This window comes from Lasiosphaeria miniovina, assembly GCF_030549165.1.
Source record: "Lasiosphaeria miniovina strain SMH2392-1A chromosome Unknown B0T26scaffold_2, whole genome shotgun sequence".
Lineage (NCBI taxonomy): Eukaryota > Fungi > Ascomycota > Sordariomycetes > Sordariales > Lasiosphaeriaceae > Lasiosphaeria > Lasiosphaeria miniovina.
Window position 1 is genome coordinate 2,986,326 of NW_026848221.1, and position 13,028 is coordinate 2,999,353.

A 13,028-nucleotide genomic window follows, 5' to 3' on the forward strand; every position below is an offset into this window, starting at 1 on the left:
CTGCAGGTCAGAAGACTACAATGCACACTAGAGTCTCCCCGTCTCTACCGTCAACCAAGAACTCGAGCCCCACACGCCGAGCTTACAAGGCATCCTTGGTAGCCCTGGCGCACCTTCGTATAGTCTCCCTGTTTCTGGAGGCTTTTTTGTCGCCAGGCTGTTGCCCTTTCTGGTTGTACGACTTCCATACCTATCGCAACTAGGCCAATTGTAAGTGCGGGCCAAGCAAGCCGGCATGGGCCCCGCCGTAAACCCCACTCCCAGTCACCACGCGGCTACATTGATGATGGCCAGCTACATGTCCGGATACTGGCCTATGACTGTGCGTCCCTGGGAGGACATGCAGGCGAGCAGGCGAGCAGGCGGTCCCTAAATGTGCGAACAGGCAGTGCGGTGCAGCCTACATGGCTCATGCTGTTAATAAACAAAGCAAAGCAAGGTGACTGGTTTGAGACGGAGTCGCAGGTATAAAACGGCTGGACATCGCAGTTGCGTCCGGCCATGATGCTTGCTCTCTGAATTACTAGCCTATCTCGCCTTCGACCTCTGCAAACACCGCCATGTCACCAGCACTCAAGGCGTTCCTCGCTCTCATCCTGGTACTTGTCTACCTTGTCGTCAAGTCCATCTACAGGCGGTTCCTCAGCCCCCTTTCCAAGTTTCCCGGCCCCCATTTGCCGCCATTACAAAACTCTACGAGGCATACCATATTCTAGTCAGAAACGACTGGCTGGATAATCTCGAAGCTCTCCATAGACGCTATGGTAATTATTAATCAAGGTCCTGAGATGGGAGACGGTCCGCATTAACTCATCCCCAGGCCCTGTTGTACGCATTGGCCCCAACGAGCTACACTTCAACGACCACGAATTTTGCCTCGCACACCATAGACGTCCAGACCTAGGCAAGTGCACCAATTACTACGGACTGCTAGATACCCTGCTGGGCGGCCTGGCCAGTCCCCATCGCCACACGGAGCGCAAGTCGATCATGCAGCCGCTGTTCAGCGGAGCCACGCTCTCGCAGTTCTCCGCAACAACCATGAACTCGATTCTCGACTCGCTTCATAACCGTCTGACTGATGCCAGCAGGGCCGTGTCCGGTCCCGTCAATGCCACGCATTATCTCTGGGCTTACACCAACGACATCATGGTCTCGTATCTCGTGGGCGAGGACAAGGGTTACCTTGGAAGAGATCTGCAGGTGGTCCACGACGAGCTGCGCGCCTTCAGCGCCATCGAGCTGGCCACTGTGCTACGGACGATGCCCATAGCCAAGAAGGCAATTGAAGTCTTCCCGGCGCTGCGCCAATACTCTCCGTTGGCATGGCTAGATAATGTGAGTACATTGAACATTCTATTAAGCCACCTAGTTTAAGCCACCTAGTAGCGAGACAAATCTCGGTGTTTCCGTTAACATGGCGATGCTGCACCAGCTGGTTCTCGAAAACCTTAAACCAATGATGAAGAGCTACAAAGACCCCGAAGCCCACCACGAGAAGGACCGGCAAAGCGTGCTGGCCCGGCTCTGGACCCAGCTCGGCCAGGACGCGCAGATTGTGGCGCAAGAGGCTGCCCAGGCTCTTTTCATCGGCAACGAATCGCTGCTCAGCAATCTCACATTTTTGCTCCACAACATGATGAAGAACCCCGGGTGCATCGCCAAGCTGCGCGCCGAGCTCGACAACCTCGACGTCAGCATGTACGGCCATCGCATCTGGCGGGACTTCAAAGTCCTGCGCCTGCTATACTTGGTAGGTCAACCTGTAAACGCTCGCTTGGTCGACGTCCAGTCACACAATGTTCATGGTTATAGGACACTCTTTGCAGGGAATCGACTCGCCTGAGCTCCCCCGGGTGGCACCGCCAGCCGCGACAGACGGCCGAGCCGGTGGACTACAAGGGCACCGTGATCCCCCCGATGGTATGGCACTGTCTTCAAACAAAACTAAAATTGAAACAAATGAGAAATGTCTAACGCACGGGTAACCAGACGAGCATGAGGTTCACGCTGCACATGCTCGAGCACGACCCGCTGCTGTACCCGGAGCCCAATAGCTTTAAGTCCGACAGGTGGTTGAGCAACGACGCGCAGTCGCAGAAGGCTATGGCCAGCTCCGTCACGTTCGGCACCGGCACGAGGACATGTCTAGGGCAATTGTAAGTCTTTGTTTCTGCAGCCAAGACGAACAGGAATAACGCAACGGCTAACAAACCTCCCGCAACACAGCATCGCCCGGCAGGTCCTGCGCAAAACCCTCGCCGGCCTGGTGTACAACTTCAACTTCTCGCTGTGCGAGGAGGGCGAGGGCGAGGGCGAGGGCGAGAGCAAGAAAGGCGGGAGCGAGTTCCCGTACCTCACGACGTATCCCCGAAAGTGGTACGAGGGGTTCATGCACGTCCGGCTCACTCCGCGGTTCCAGAGTATTTAGGGAAAGCTCGTGTGCGTGGGATGCCGGCTATTGAGGGCGTTGACCGAGAGGGAAAACAGGGTGAGTGGCTAGATTGGCATTTATTGTCTTGCTGATCGACGAGAATTATATTCCGTTTCTTCTACGTTATAGAAGATATAGTTCTAATTGGAGTATCGCTTTCGGCTCTTGTACGTTTTCCCGGCTGCTATAGTGGCTACAATGGAGATGGATTACAAAGGGGATGGATTACAAAGGAGATGGATTGATAGATAAGACCCCTGTCTAGCAGCTTGGGAGACTTCGACAACATGTCAGACGAGGTCGTCAGGATAGAGTTTAGCCTACCGAAACTTATTGATAACAGGATCACACGAGAAACCCCTAGCCATGGGACCGGGGGTGGTGCCAAGAGGAGATGGGTCATGCTACGCGTGTTTTAGCTCGCGTTTCATATAACTGGAATTCTGCGAGAAGAGCATGTGACAACTGCTTTTCTCCCACCAAAGTTGCCGAACCCACAACCAACATGATTTCGGAGTAACCGAGACTTCCCTCTTACCAGCGGTCTCTAAACCAAACCCCCCCAAAAATCATCACGCCCTGGAAGAAGGCAGCGCCCCGATCTTACACAGCCACGCCTTCAGCGCCTCGTTGAACGAGCCGATCTCGATCTGGTGGAACCAGTGGCTCTTGCTCTCGATGACGGCAAACTCGTCTCGCTCGTCCCGCACGAGGTCGCCGCGGTCCAGCTCGACGGCCGCCTCGCTCGATCCAACCGTCAGCCGCTGGCACTGGCGCTTGCCGCGGAACGCCGTCAGCGCGTTCCCTCTGCGGTCGAGGCTGTGCGGGTCTCCCCACCCGCCCCACGCCACGGCGTACGCCACGGCCTCGTCCAGCTGCCGCAGCCGGCGCAGGTGCCATGCCTTCTACATGTGATTTCAGGGGTGTGTTGAGTATTTGTGAGGCTTTCTGTGCGTTGAAGAAGACAGAAAAAGGACTTACCTAGGATTTACCACGGAGGGGTGTCAGCCGGGTATGTGACCTCAAAGTATCCCACCATCTTAGGGACAATCGGCGGCGGCACGTCGAAGAAGTCGGCCGTGGCGTCGCGGGCGGCGTTGTCAGCGCCATAGATGGGGTCGGCATCGGCACTCGCGCGAAAAAGGTCGGGCTGCGTCACGGCCTGGGCGTCGGCCAGGCCATCGTCACGGTACCAGATGGAGATCTGGTCGCTGCGCTTGAAGAAGGGCATGACTGTGTTTCTGGGTGACGGGTCTCTCAGTTATATGGACCTCTTCGGCGACTAGGAGCTGGCATCAACATTATCATCCAGCACAACAATGCGGCAATAATATCATCCAGCATAACAATGCGGCAATAATATCTTCCCCGCACCCAAAAACAACCCTCAGGCTCAGCAAGTAGTCAATAATCAGGGGCCTGACAGCACAGCCGGGGTGTGCAGCTGTAGGCTGCGAAACAAAGCTGACTCGGCTAAGTAAGATCATGGGTATAAAATAGGATAAAACCCACGAATACGAACTGACTAACAGGGGCATTAGCTTTGCTAGGGCGAGCCCTGCGGCGGGTTATTGGCCGACTTTGCGCCCTCCCAAACACGGCAATAACAGCGAGCGTTATGTTTTGTAGTGTTGTTTGTCAGCCTTTCATAATGTCTCCAAACTTCTCTTAGGGCCGACTGCAGTTGTGTGCGACCATGCCAAAAATGACCATTTTGCCTCTAGCGCAGTAGACCTGTTTCTCAAATCGGGCGTGTTTGGTTCATGATGAGCTGGATTGCGGGACATGAGATGTTTGGTCTTGACCAGAAAATGGGGCGCCAATACGTGTGTGTCATGAATCATAATTTCATAGTGTTCTAGGAGCCACCGTTACCCCTATTTCTATATTTACGCAGCTTGGGCAACAAAGGGGCCGATTGTTTACTTTGTTTGCTCTAAGTGGAGCCATTGGTGGCATCTGTGCCGCCCAGCGACCTGCGACAATCGTGAACGCAGTCCGGATAACCCATTCGCTCTCCTATTAGGCATTCGAGATTGACGTCAATTAATTGACCTCAATACATTTTTTAAATTGGTATACTAGGACAATCGTGTCTCATGGCTTTCAATTTGTCTGAATTGTTAAAATCCCCAGGCTCGAGATGACGTCATGCCCTGTTTTGTGCCAGCTTACGGATTAGCTCATCTCAGTCGGATGGTCTGTGCAGGGGAGACGCACTGTGGCGGTGCGTCCAAAGCCTCACCGCCAGCCACGCTGCAGCCTAGTTTCAGAGGGCCGCCCAGCCCCTCCATTTCCAAGAGATTACTGTCATCGAGTCGTTGCGCCGTTTCAGACGCGCCGACCGCGATGGCGGCCTGCCAGTGCCAGTCAAGCTGCGAGGTCACAGGCTCGCCGTCTCGCGTGAACCTGGACTCCAATTTTTTGTCTTTGCATTTTTTCTGTCCCATTTAGCACAAAACCACGGCTCTTCGAGAGCGACTCGCCGGCCATGCCCTTCTACGCCAATACTCCCGAGGCCTTGCTCGGCCGGTCCGACTCCAAAAACCCCTCGACAACATGCAGAGGCATCACCGCAAGCGGCCGGCCCTGTAGGCGCCCGATTGCCGCCTTAGACTTGCCGCCCATGCCTGCCTCGCGCTCCAAATCATCGAAGCTGCGCGTTGACGACCCGAGAGACGAGAATTTGTATTGCTGGCAGCACAAAGAGCAGGCCAGTCTGTCGACAAGATCGAGCCCGGGCCCGAGGATGTCCAGCACGCCCATCTTGGAGGAGCGAACAAGTTTGGATACGCTGGCCGATCGTCTGGGCTTGATTACCCCGACGCAGACACGGTCGGAGAAAACGCAGACACGGTCGGGGAAACCGCCGAGACGCCAGAACGGCGGAGGATCGCGGCCCAGCGCAAGCGCCGGCGGGAAGCAACAGCAACGCCCGCCGAAGATGGCTCGCCCAAAGCCCAAGAAGGAGGAGATTGCCTTCTGCTTCTGCTTCCGCATCCCAACCGAAGAAGCCTCGCCTCCGCCGCGCCCAAGACCACACCCCTTGCAGACTCCAGTGTCGACACCGCCCCGGGCGAGCTGGAAGAGGCCCCCGAACCAACACCTTGCTCCGTCGCAGTCTCCGTCGCGCCCCTGGCCGGCCTCGCCGGGCCAGTCACCCGGTGGGCGCCGCTCGCACCGGTCCTCGACCGCCTCGCAAACCGCCGAATACATGTCGCTGATCCCCCAGAGCGCCTCGCCCCAGACGGCCTCGTTGCTGCTGGCTGAGCTCGCCAAGCCTGTCTCTCAACAAGACGACGCGGGGTACATCTACATCTTCTGGCTCACGCCCGAGACACAGCCTGCCACGCCTCCGGCCGAGGCAGCATCGTCTCTACTCGGGCCGAGCACGCCGACGCGCCCCGGCCGCGGCAACGCGCGGCGGCCCAGCGACGTGCTCCGCTCGTTTGCCGCGTCATCCGAGGACGACGACACCGAAGCCGGCGCGACCCGTGGCCCTGGCGACGCGGGCGACGCGGGCGCCGCACCGGGCGGCAAGAAGATCCTGCTAAAGATCGGCCGGGCCACCAACGTGCACCGCCGGCTTAACGAGTGGCAGCGCCAGTGCGGATACAATCTATCCCTGATCCGGTACTACCCGTACGTCTCGTCCTCCAGCCCGGCTGCCGCCGCGGTGCCGCGCAAGATCCCCCACAGCCACAAGGTCGAGCGGCTCGTGCATCTCGAGCTCGCCGGCCGCGGCATGCGCGTCGCGGACCAGGACAAGTGCGCCACGTGCGGCAGGGAACATCGCGAGTGGTTCGAGGTCGACGCTACCCGGCAGGGGGTTGCCGAGGTGGACGAGGTGGTGCGGAGGTGGTCCGACTGGGACGAGGCTCAGGGATGACGGGACGTGTCACGAGCTAGTTATTTGGGGTCACGGAGTGGCAAATCTTTTGAGTATATAGCATGCATTTACGAATCACGACGAACATGAGGACGTCTGGGAAGGCACTTTGGAGCGCAACCTCGTGCTCGGTATTAGCTAGTCATTTAGCTAGTCATTTACTAGTAATTTAGCTAGTCATTTGATGGGTTTGGAATGTCTGGTCCAAGATATTTAGCATTTAGTCTTCAATGAACGATGGTATGAATGACAGCATTATTCGGATATCTGTTATATTCATGGTGATATAAGTTTGTTTATTCCCCCGTTATCATTAGGAGTATATCGTTACCCGGCGTCCTGCACTGGCATTCACGTCCATTACCATCTTTCAAGTTCGTATATATGGGTAACTATTTATGTGAATGTTTAATGAAAACCATAAGCCGTCACCCGGAATAACCCTCGGTCAATAAAATATAAATACGACTCCCTAGTCCAACCCAACCCCAACCCCCAAGTTATGTTTTAATCACGCCCAATTCAACCGAATTAGAGAACACGTAAACATCACCCCAAACGCCCAATTAGAGAACACGTAAACATCACCCCAAACGCCACCCAAATGCAGTAAAGATCAAAGCGACGCAGAGACAGCCGACGCCGTGTTGAAGCCCACGATGCCGTCGGCCAGCAGCACGCCCTTTCTCGTCATCGAGACACGGCGGCCAATAATGCCCGTCCGTCCCACATCCAACGACAGCGACTCGTCCAAGGCCATCTCCAGCGGGCGGCTGTCGCCCCGCTGGAGGCTTGCCGCCTGGGGGAGCGCGAACCGTTGGAACAGCCCCGAGTCCTCGACGGGCTTGGTCAGGTCGCCTATCAGGCTGATGAGTTGTTAGCAAAGAAATCTAACTGCAGGGGGCTCGAGGCTCGAGCAGCCCACTCACTGTATCGACACCAGCACGCCGTCGTCCAAGGCCACGCCCGCCCGCGGGCTGAACCTTATGTGCGTGGCCCGCGAGCTGCCGGGAACCGACGGGTCCAGGAAGAGCAGGTTCCCCACTGGCCCCCGCCCCTGCGCGAAGAAATCAACCCGCGCGCCGATCCGCGGCGCCGAAGACGGCGTGTGCTCTTCTCCGCACATTTTTTTTTGGTAATGTCGTGGTGGGGAGTCTGCCGATCTGCGCTGAGCGAGCTTGGCTTGGGTATGAGGCTGTTGTTGGCTAAGACGATGAGCTAGGCCGGAGAGACTTCAACCGGGTTTAATGTTTCGCAACTTGGACAAGCGAGGAGTTAGGGAATTGGCGGTCTTTCCTCCCGATGCATCGGATATATAATGGCTCTCCATTGTCGAGCTTTTGAGCAATTTTGCATGCATGCATGGGTTTCGTAGTGGCCGTGTTGAGCACGCGGTCAGGCAAAATGGACGGGCAGCCTGATCAGGAGTCGCGTTTTAGGCCCGTGTTTAGAAGCCCCTAGCGGCCGAGACCGACAGGCCTCTGCAAGCCAATCACAGCGTGTCGAATCGGACTCAAACTGCCTCTTTCGCTCCCTGGCGGCCCTTGGCAGCTGGCCCTCACTCTCTGGCGGCCCTTGGCAGCTGGCTCTCACCGGCTAGCTGCTGGTCAGCGACAGGGGGCCATGCCCCGTGGCCACTTTGAGCACGTTTGAGCGGGTAAAGACCATTGACGTGCCGCAAAAAGCTTACTGGAGTAGTCAACAGACGCACCTTGCACGACTCAATTGCAGCTGCACCTAGTCGTTGATGCAATTTTTGAGCACATTACTGCTGCGTGAGGAGGCCCAAGTTCACAGGCCCGTTTCAACGTCGCAATCGCACCCACCACACCAAAGCTTACCGCGCCCGCTGTTGCCGGGCGCCGAACGCTGCCGACAATGGTCAACATTTCGAGTCTCTGGCAATATCTTGCCGTGCAGTCGCCTCTGCAGCCGCTCTCGGGGGACCAACTCAACGCTACCAAGATGGCCGCCACCACGTACTCACTGCCCAAGCTGCCCTATGCCTACGATGTAAGCCTCTCGTCATCGCCGTTGTCGTGGCCATCGTCATCGTCACTGCCCCAGCCTCCTCCGCTTGCATGCGTTTAATTGAGTTGGCTATGTCGTGATCCCCTTGTGACGTACTACCGGTGACGGCGCCTCCATGCATCAGAACTGGAGAAGTCTCGCGGTAGACGAGGCGGGGTTGACTAGCTGCTAACGTTGCGGAACCCGCAAGTAGGCCCTGGAGCCGGCCATCTCGGGGCAGATCATGGAGCTGCACCACAGCAAGCACCACCAGGCGTACGTGGCCAACCTCAACAAGGCGCTGCAGTCGCACGTGGCCGCCACGACGGCCGGCGACATCGCCACGCAGATCGCCCTGCAGCCCGTCATCCGCTTCAACGGCGGCGGCCACATCAACCACTCGCTGTTCTGGCTGAACCTGGCGCCCACCGCCAGCGCCGAAGCCAACCCCGACTCGGCCCGCACGCTCGTCGCCGAGATCGACAAGACGTGGGGCAGTCTCGACGCCTTCGAGAAGGCCTTCGCTGCCGCCCTGCTCGCCATCCAGGGCAGCGGCTGGGGCTGGCTGGTGCGTGAGGACGGCCCCGCCCGCGGCTTGCGCATCGTTACCACCAAGGATCAAGACCCCGTCGTCGGCGGAGAGGTGCCTGTCTTTGGCGTCGACATGTGGGAACACGCCTACTATCTCCAGGTGTGTGCCCCTCTCAACACCCCTTTCGTGCCCCCCTCCCCTCGCGTGGTTCGTTTCCGTGTGGCTCCATGTCTCCGTGTCTCTGCCATGTCTCCGTGTCTCTGCCATGTTACGCGTGTCTCTCTGCCATGTTACGCGTGTCTCTCTGCCATGTTACGCGTGTCTCTCTGCCATGTTAAGCGTGTGTGCATGCATCCCTATCCTCACACAGAGAGTGCTGACACAGGCCCACCCTGGCGGCCCGCTTGCGCACAGTACCTGAACGGGAAGGCTGCATATGTCGAGAACATCTGGAAAGTCATCAACTGGAAGACGGCCGAGGAGCGCTTTTTGGGCAACCGCGACGACGCCTTCAAGGCGCTGAGGGCATCCATTTAACCTTGACCTGGGTAACTGGTTCACTTGCTCGTAGGCTTTGACGCAGCAGATGGGGCGCACTGGATTCGTGCGTTTCTAGACCTAGGATATCTGAAGTGCTTGGATATCTGAAGTGCTTGGATATCTGAAGTGCTTGGATATCTGAAGTGCTTGGATATCTGAAGTGCTTGGTTTATTGTGGCGGGCATTTTTTGGACACATCTCACCAGAAGTACCTCTGTTTCAGCTCACTCTAGGGTACGTATTTGCGCAATGAAATCCGAGATGGTGCCATTCTGAGACTTTGTCTTGCATCACCTCGAGGGTATTCGTTCTTACCCATGTCCGTGATGCGATTGACTTCGGGGCTGCGACCAAAAACGGGGCGCAGATGAGAAAATGGAAATGCCTGCAGTCCTCAGCTTGAGGGGTACCTGCATAGCTTGTTCATTTAAGAGAGCCGTTGCATAACGTAGTGGCGGCAGAAAATGCAAGATCATGTCTGGAAACACAGCACCTGCTAACTAGAAAAGGCGCCTTTGAAGGTCATTGAGATGCTCACAACTTTTGAGACAGCCGCTCACCGCTTTGTTCCTTGCAACCCTACCATCGCACGGACTAAAACAAGCGTCATGCTGCCCTCCCGATAGCCGTTGTGCGTTTGTATTGCTGTCTCAAGGAACCTGCCATTTTCATATGCCCGAGCTTGGCTAAGTCATGCGACTCGTCAGGGAGAAGCCTTCCGAAGCGGGATTGACTCTTAACTATGTCTTGCTGAGAATCTTGAGCCCCCTAGGCAGCCTGACGAGCATTGAAGCACGGGTGTGAAGCACGGGTGTGAAGCACAGGTGTGAATACTTCTGACGGATGGCGTGGAGTTTTCTCCGACACATTGAAGAAGCTCCCAAAATTGAGATGGAGGGATATGTGAGACTCCGGGAAGGATTCTGAGAGATGGTACGGAATATCTCACGGCATCTAGTCCCAGGTAACTTGGCCTCGGCTTGCCACTGATTCTAAAATGTCGATATAGGTGAAACAGGAAGCTGCTTGTAGAAATATAGACAACAGATTTGATGCTATCTTCACCGCCATTCCCTGTAGCACACGCGATATTTTTTGAACATAGCCGGGAACAAGGATGCCTTAAGTCTCCACCATGCTTCTGGTCTCCACCATGCTTCTGGTCTTCACCATGCTTCTGGAATTCATCAAGTTCCATAAGTGCCTGGATCAGTGTCTCACTCGGTGTTGCGTGTGTGAACGATGTTGTGATTGTGTTAGGCTCTATCTTCATAATGTACTCAAAAACAAGAAATAAAGCCGGGATCTGAGGGTAATATAGCTGACTTCATTCATGCATGCAACGAAACACTTGTTCTTCACGAGGCGGTGGTGAGAGAGATTTAAATCATAGAGTGTATTTGTATCGAAAAATCTCTATCTCAATGCATATCGTCAATGAAACCTTCCCATGGGGCTGTCAGATGGCTTTCCCTAGGCCCTGATCAAGCTGAGTGCCGGTATCACACATCAGGTACCCGTGAAAACAAGTTCTCCATCCCAGTCAATACCAGCAAGAACATGCAGGTTCAAGGTAAGCTAAGTGAGATAGGCTTGATTGGGATACGCTCCTGGATTTGTCCCACCAAATTTACACACTCTCCCGCCTATCTGACCAAATGGCAGCGCTCTAGTTGCCTTCTATTCTTTCTTGGCTTCGAAGATATAAAGTGGCTAGGAACACTTCACTTGGCTTCATTCAGTTTCTCTCCACAACTTTGCTATTCTGCACCTATAGTTCTAGCACGGCTCCGTCAAAAGAGTGGACAGCAGAATCTAATAAGAACATCTATTCTTTCACAACCATCATGCTGTCGACAGCCACTCCCGGCTTGTTGGTCCTGATCTTAGGGTAAGCAATAGCCCATGTCGGTCGATTTCATAGAAACGAGACTAACACACCCCCAGGCTCGCCTTCGCCCTCGCTATCCCACCGCCGGAGCGAGGCCTTCCCCAGCACGAATACGGTCCTGGATATGACTCCGCCGTCTCCGTTACTGTCACCAAGACCCTGGTGTCGACTGTCACGGTTATCGAGGGCTCGTGCAACAGTACCCCGGACCTTGGCATTTCTTCGACTTCCATTCTCGGCACGGCATCCTCTGAGACGGTGTTAAGTCTTACCATTCCGAGCACGACCGCCAGTTCTTCGGAAACTGTCATTTCTTCTGAAACCGTCGGTTCTTCTGAAACTATCAGTTCCATAGAAACGCCTGCCATTTCTGTTTCCAGTACGGCCTCGGAGTCCACCGGCAGCGGTCTTGTCAGCATTCCGAGCAGCTCTCTGGAATCTAGCAGTTCTGTGGGATCCAGCAGCTCGGTGGAATCCAGCAGCTCGGTGAAATCCAGCAGCTCGGTGGAATCCAGCAGCACCGAGGTACCCACGAGCCCGAGTTCCATCTCCGTGGGAAGCTCCACGCCTTCAGCTTCAAGCACGCAGGCCAATTCATCCTCTTCTCCCTCGGCCATCCCGGTGGTCTCCTCAGATACCAACATCAGCACCGGCACGGATATTTCCGCTTCCACCACTGGCTCTGCGACCCCTGGAACCGAGAGCGCCCTGTCCGCGTCGTCGTCGGCAACCGTTTCCTTGTACCCGCAGTCCAGCGGTGACACTTCCTATCCCAGCGGCATTGCGGACAGCACCTCCCAATACGCCAGTTCGATGGGCAGTTACTGCACCCAGCTTTAGCGTGGACACTCACGGGCATACGACTTGCGTAGGCGTTGGTACGTTGCTCTGGCAACTCATCTGGAGGGATTCAAGGCGCTTGTAACTGTAACCTAAGTTACAGGTACCGGAGATTTCTCGCCGGTACTGTGGTGGTTTAGGAGATATACCTCGGTTCCTGAACCGAAAGCCCCCAAAAATGACAATGCCAGACTCTTTTGCACCATGAAACGCCCCTTGCCACAGTAATCAGCGCCCGTGGTCCAGCCCGGGTTTTGAGGGTTCGAGTAGAGAACATATCCCAGATGGAAAGTTTCACCCAAAGTAGCCCACCCGTTCAACCCGGATAAGGAGCCGTGGCAAATTTGAGCTTTGTATTAAACAATAATCCGCTCATAACAGGAACCAGCCTTGTATGCTCGATAAGATCGAATCAATTGCCCTTCCACGTATGTGACAGTAGGAACTGGGCTAACTTGCACTTTTGAGGCTGATTATAACCCTTATTTTCGTGGTAACAGCTACCCAAGAAAAGAAAAGCCGCACCCATCTAATCACTCGTCACGGCTCGCGGCATTCTCCCTCCCTAAAATCTCAACTTCAACCACCGCCGTGCCAACAGCAAGCGTATCAGTCCTGTAGACCAACAACCTAAACAAGCCCTTGCCGGTGCGGTGCGGGAGAACGCGGTACTCGCCGGGGACGGCGGCGGGGCCGCCGCGGGCGCGCAGCGACGGCGCTAGCGCGAAGATGATGTTGCTGCGGGCGCCAGCCTCAGAAGCAACAGGCGTGACGGACTGGACGGCGCTGAGCCCGGACGTGTCGGCCAGCTTGAACGCCAGTTCCTTGCCCTTGCCCTCCACGCCGCGGTAGGACGTGGTTTGCATAGCCGTGTTTGCTGTGATGTGATCGG

At 55.8% G+C, this 13,028-nt stretch overlaps 6 protein-coding genes across 6 annotated transcripts; 3 read left to right on the forward strand and 3 right to left on the reverse strand.

Moving 5' to 3' along the window:
• Positions 1-560: 560 nt before the first annotated feature.
• B0T26DRAFT_738253 (cytochrome P450) lies at positions 561-2,431 on the forward strand (the record flags this gene model as incomplete). The annotated part of the gene is made up of 7 exons (XM_060443569.1): positions 561-599; positions 647-764; positions 821-1,338; positions 1,436-1,753; positions 1,816-1,923; positions 1,993-2,159; positions 2,230-2,431. 7 exons carry the CDS (start codon positions 561-563, stop codon positions 2,429-2,431), a joined length of 1,470 nt encoding a protein of 489 aa, XP_060300456.1.
• Positions 2,432-3,006: 575 nt separating this feature from the next.
• On the reverse strand, positions 3,007-3,665 carry B0T26DRAFT_747915 (uncharacterized protein; the record flags this gene model as incomplete). Its single annotated transcript, XM_060444897.1, has 2 exons — positions 3,007-3,339; positions 3,456-3,665. The coding sequence occupies 2 exons, from the start codon at positions 3,663-3,665 to the stop codon at positions 3,007-3,009; spliced, it is 543 nt and encodes a 180-aa protein (XP_060300457.1).
• A 1,260-nt stretch (positions 3,666-4,925) lies between these two features.
• On the forward strand, positions 4,926-6,323 carry B0T26DRAFT_637430 (meiotically up-regulated gene 113-domain-containing protein; the record flags this gene model as incomplete). Its single annotated transcript, XM_060436926.1, has 1 exon — positions 4,926-6,323. One exon carries the CDS (start codon positions 4,926-4,928, stop codon positions 6,321-6,323), a length of 1,398 nt encoding a protein of 465 aa, XP_060300458.1.
• A 372-nt stretch (positions 6,324-6,695) lies between these two features.
• Positions 6,696-7,733, reverse strand: B0T26DRAFT_868862 (uncharacterized protein). The gene is made up of 2 exons (XM_060447877.1): positions 7,253-7,733; positions 6,696-7,189 (listed from the first exon to the last, which is right to left on the reverse strand). The coding sequence occupies exons 1-2, from the start codon at positions 7,447-7,449 to the stop codon at positions 6,940-6,942; spliced, it is 447 nt and encodes a 148-aa protein (XP_060300459.1). The 5' UTR covers positions 7,450-7,733; the 3' UTR covers positions 6,696-6,939.
• A 528-nt stretch (positions 7,734-8,261) lies between these two features.
• Positions 8,262-9,510, forward strand: B0T26DRAFT_695150 (superoxide dismutase). The gene is made up of 3 exons (XM_060441280.1): positions 8,262-8,336; positions 8,548-9,024; positions 9,280-9,510. The coding sequence occupies exons 1-3, from the start codon at positions 8,289-8,291 to the stop codon at positions 9,400-9,402; spliced, it is 648 nt and encodes a 215-aa protein (XP_060300460.1). The 5' UTR covers positions 8,262-8,288; the 3' UTR covers positions 9,403-9,510.
• A 1,738-nt stretch (positions 9,511-11,248) lies between these two features.
• Positions 11,249-12,034, reverse strand: B0T26DRAFT_695152 (uncharacterized protein). The gene has a single exon (XM_060441281.1). It carries the CDS (start codon positions 11,938-11,940, stop codon positions 11,338-11,340), a length of 603 nt encoding a protein of 200 aa, XP_060300461.1. The 5' UTR covers positions 11,941-12,034; the 3' UTR covers positions 11,249-11,337.
• Between the last annotated feature and the right edge of the window lie 994 nt (positions 12,035-13,028).

Coding starts and splice junctions, on each gene's coding strand:
- B0T26DRAFT_868862 (XM_060447877.1), bottom strand. CDS start 7,449: ATGTGCGGAGAAGAGCACACGCCGTCTTCGGCGCCGCGGATCGGCGCG. Junction 7,190..7,252: donor GGCGTGCTGGTGTCGATACA/GTGAGTGGGCTG, acceptor ACAACTCATCAG/CCTGATAGGCGACCTGACCA.
- B0T26DRAFT_695150 (XM_060441280.1), top strand. CDS start 8,289: ATGGCCGCCACCACGTACTCACTGCCCAAGCTGCCCTATGCCTACGAT. Junction 8,337..8,547: donor AGCTGCCCTATGCCTACGAT/GTAAGCCTCTCG, acceptor ACCCGCAAGTAG/GCCCTGGAGCCGGCCATCTC. Junction 9,025..9,279: donor AACACGCCTACTATCTCCAG/GTGTGTGCCCCT, acceptor GCTTGCGCACAG/TACCTGAACGGGAAGGCTGC.
- B0T26DRAFT_695152 (XM_060441281.1), bottom strand. CDS start 11,940: ATGTTGGTATCTGAGGAGACCACCGGGATGGCCGAGGGAGAAGAGGAT.